Raw genomic sequence first — 4,256 nt, forward strand, 5'->3', positions numbered from 1 at the left:
GGAAGACTGAGGCTCAGAGAAGTAACCAACCAGTAGGTAGGAGAGCTGTTATCGATAGGAACGAGGAATTTCTATCAATTTTAATTAAAAAAAAGCATAAGAACTTTGTGTACAAAATAATAAGCAATTGGGCTTAGTCCTCTGTTGAGTTCTTGCTGATGTATTACTGTGAGAGGAGCACAAGTGTGAAATGAGGGCAGTGCTAACAGAGAACTGTTAGCACCCTCTCCTCTGAGGGTGTTGGAGCAACAGATCCCAAAGAACCAGTTAGGGTGCAAGTACTTATTGAGTATTTATATGGTCAATGACAATGGGTTGGTGCTTGAGGCTTGTGGTGAATTACAGAGCTGGGACCTGCTCCCAAAGAGCTCTTTGTATTCTGTTGGGAAGCCAGGCAGACACAGATGGAATGAAGAGAAAAATTCAAATCTGATCATTAATAAAAATGCTTTGGGGATCTAGAGAGCTTATGAGGTTATGCTGAGTTGCATAGTGACTGGCACCCCAGAAACATGGCAGCAGAGAATTTTCTAAGTGGGAAAGTCTCCATTTCTGGCAGGGTCCTGAATCGTGTTAGCCTTCCTGGGAATATTAGTTTCAGCCTCTTAATTCCACAGGTTTATAAGAAGAGCTTGTTTACCTGCTCCTTAAACACCTGCTTCACCTGCTTGTTCCGCAGGGTGTAGATGAAGGGATTGAGCATCGGGGTCACCACGGTGTTGAGCAAGGCCACCACCTTGTTCCTGTCCTCCCCCTCATTTCCCTTGCCTGACCGGATGTACATGAAGATGCAGCTGCCATAGAAGAGAGACACAACAATGATGTGGGAGGAGCAGGTTGAGAAGGCTTTCTGTCTCTCCTTGGCCGAGGGGATGCGCAGGATGGTGTGGAGGATGTGGCCGTAGCAGGTGGCCGTCACGGACAGAGTGCCCAGCAAACTGAGGTTGGCCGCAATAAAACCCAGAAGCTCTATCAGACTTGTGTCTGCACATATGAGTTCCAGGAGTGGAAAGTTGTCACAAAAGAAATGGTTAATGACGTTGGGGCCACAAAATGGCTGCTGAAAAGTGATGGAACTTGGAAAGACAATGAGAAGGAATCCTGCCATCCATGAACAAAGAACCAGCTCTATACAGACCCTTCTGCTCATGATGGTTGCATAACGCAAGGGGTTACATATGGCCACATACCTGTCAAAGGACATCACTGCCAGAAGGAAGAACTCTGTGGTGCCCAGGGAGAAATAGAGGAAACTTTGTAGGAAACAGCCTGGGAGAGTGATGGTCTTGTATCCAGTCAGGATGTTGGTCAGCATCTTGGGGAAGATGACCGAGGTGAACCAGATCTCCAGGACAGCAAAGTTGCGGAGGAAGTAGTACATGGGGGTGTGGAGGCGCCTGTCCACGAGGGTGATGCCCACGATGAGGAGATTCCCCAGCAGAGTGAGGAGGTAGGTCAGGAGCAGCCCCAGGAAGATGAGCATCTGCAACTCACAGGCATCTGAGAGTCCCAGCAGGACAAACTCGGTGACAGAGGTGTGGTTCCTCATGGCTGCTCTGACCTCTGCTGAGGGTGGCCAATCAGAGGTGTGCAGCATCAGGAGGAGGGATGCTCTGGCGACCCAAGGACACTTGGAACTGAAAGGAAAGAGGGATTCAGAGCTGAAGGAGTCCTTTAATTCTTTGATCTCTGAGTCCCTTTGTCTCCCTCCTCAGGCTGGTTGTCCAGATCTCATGGAGTTAGCATCAAGTCACACATACTTTGACCTAACGTAAATCAATTTTGGGGGAGTCCTTGGGAAAAGTTTTCCCATTTCTCTGTTTCTATTAGGAAACTCCGTATTAAACTCCTTTCATTCTTTTCTCATATTCATCCCACCGCTACAGGGGGTCTCTCAAGTGTATTAAAATGTATGCCACTGTAAATCCTGTACCCGATGTATCACAGACCTTGATAGAAAGCATTGGTGGAATACTTACCCTATAGCTTGTTACAGAAGGCATTGAAGTTAGAGATGGTGGTTGCACCTGAGCTCCATCATTCACCAACAAGTCTGGGACCGTTATCTACCTAACCAAAACTGTTTCCTTGGTGGGAACAGTAAGAGCACCTTTGTAAAAAGTTCTCCCACAACTTAAATAAATAATGCATTTCCAACACTTAGCACAAGGCTAGCCACAGAGCAAGCACTCACATAATGTTAGGTATGTTCATTTCCTCCTTTGTGACTGAAACTCTAGTGGGATGATAATAAGAGGAAATCAGAGTAAAATTGGAGAAAAGATACCGTGACTTGGGCAATATGTACTGAAACAAACTGTTTAAAAAATACAAAGATATTATCAGCTCATTGTGGAAAGCTTAGGAAACATAGAAAATCCATAGGAAACGGAGCAAAAATTTCACATGTAGCCCCATAGAGACATTTTTAGCCAGATTTTGATTTACTTCTACTGTATTTTTTTCATTCTTAGTGTTTAATAACAGTGTTTATTGCTTTACATACCATGCTCATAGATTATGTATTTTGTACCTCTTTCCTTCTGACATATTAGCGTCACGTTATTATAAACATTTTGTTAATCTATTATTTGGCTGATACTTTTCAAAGGATGCATGTGCTATGAAACTGATACATAGTGTGGGAGAGAGCATATATTCGCAGATGAGGCATCATGCTTAATTTTTTGGGATAATATCCTAATAATGATAACAAAGAATCGTAACAATTAACAGTGATATTCAAGATTGTTCATCAGTCAATTTCAATTTCAAATTTGGAGAGTGTATATCTTTGTTTTAAGTGATTGTCACTTCTCTGTTTTACATTACTTAATATTGTCCTTAGAGATCTGGATACAGAACTACACAAGCTTGTCATTGGTTGTTCTTCATAGAAATGATAGGTTGAGGCGAGCTTCTGTAGGGAGGAGGTGACTCCATCCAAGACAGGAGCAGGACCCAATGTGATCAGATTGCATCAGAAAAGTGATAACATACGACATTATAGCTATGTGACATATGTATTTTCATGGAGAAGGACTGGATGAGAACCTGGGAAAAGGAACATGATTGCCAATCAGGATGGGAGGATCGTGGGTGATTTTTTCTTTCCTCTTTTAATTATTGTAATGTTTGCTTATGAAATAACAAGTTCAAACTCATGAGAGGAACCAGCACCGTCAGCCCATTTGTGTTAAGAGTTGGGCAGAACGTTTCAGGAGAGACAAAGGGGAAACCAATGGCTGTCCATGAAAACGGTAAACAAAAGCTTTAGAGATTCTGGGACTCATGAGCTGGACCTGGGTCAGGATAGTGAGAATGATGAAAAGAATCAAAGAGGTCAGCTGGCCTGCCTGTGGTCAGAGTAGCCTGCCTGTGGCACCTTAAACACGTGACAGGTTTCTGGGCAGGGTGTCCAGAGCAGTCGGATTCCCCTTCCCCCACTCCAAAAATTGCACCCATGCAGGTTACCTCACTAGCTGCCAGGTGAGGTGTTCTATTGTCTTCAAGGCAGTTGTGAAGATGGAGACTCCTGGTTTTCAGAGGAAGCTCCTGGCTCTGCAATGTTGCCCAAGGACTATGTTTCTTGGGGGATCCCCCAGGGATTCAAAATGAAGGAAGCTCCAGAGCTATAACATGGTCGGAAGGTCATGGACATAGGCGGGCCCTGTCCTCTTTGTACCGCACGTGTCCCAAACCTCCATGTTTCCAACAACCAGTCTTCCTTAAGAAATGTTCCGTGACTCCTTGGTCACCAACATCCCCAGATAGCTCATCTCTGGGCGTTCCCCAGAACTTCTGGGGTCACCAGTTTTTCAGGAAGTTTCTGTTGATTCTGCCCCATCATAGCATCTCTGCTGGACCACTTTCTTGGGGAAATGGATGTAGAAACATAATCAATTATTCACCCATCTCTCCTAAACTAAGGCAGAGACAGACATCAATGTTGAGACTCATATGACTCATTTTCAGTTGGGCTCAAGAGGTTTCTAGGCAGAATGGTACATGCCCTTCCAGGGGCATGGTGCCCATAAAGGATTCTGGGGTAACCTATTAGTGGCAGACTCCTTGTCTCTGTGGAGCTGGCATCGGGCCTGGGCTGCCTGAGGTTCTGTTTGGTCTCCATGGAACTCAGAGATATACAGGGTACACAGCTCGAACTTAGCCGGTCTAGAGTGTCTCCCTCTTCTCTTGTAGGATGGAGCTGTGCTTCCCCCTGAGATTCATTACCATCCGTGGTAATAGGGACCTGA

General features: G+C 44.9%; 1 protein-coding gene across 1 annotated transcript; it reads right to left on the minus strand.

Annotated features, from left to right (window-relative positions):
* Positions 1-15: 15 nt before the first annotated feature.
* Positions 16-3,867, minus strand: LOC121026417 (olfactory receptor 49-like). Its single transcript, XM_040469279.1, has 2 exons — positions 3,475-3,867; positions 16-1,637 (listed from the first exon to the last, which is right to left on the minus strand). Exon 2 carries the CDS (start codon positions 1,595-1,597, stop codon positions 620-622), a length of 978 nt encoding a protein of 325 aa, XP_040325213.1. The 5' UTR covers positions 1,598-1,637; positions 3,475-3,867; the 3' UTR covers positions 16-619.
* Between the last annotated feature and the right edge of the window lie 389 nt (positions 3,868-4,256).

The sequence above is a fragment of the Herpailurus yagouaroundi genome, unplaced genomic scaffold (genome assembly GCF_014898765.1).
Source record: "Herpailurus yagouaroundi ecotype Mexico unplaced genomic scaffold, PumYag 97506, whole genome shotgun sequence".
In the NCBI taxonomy this organism is placed as follows: domain Eukaryota; kingdom Metazoa; phylum Chordata; class Mammalia; order Carnivora; family Felidae; genus Herpailurus; species Herpailurus yagouaroundi.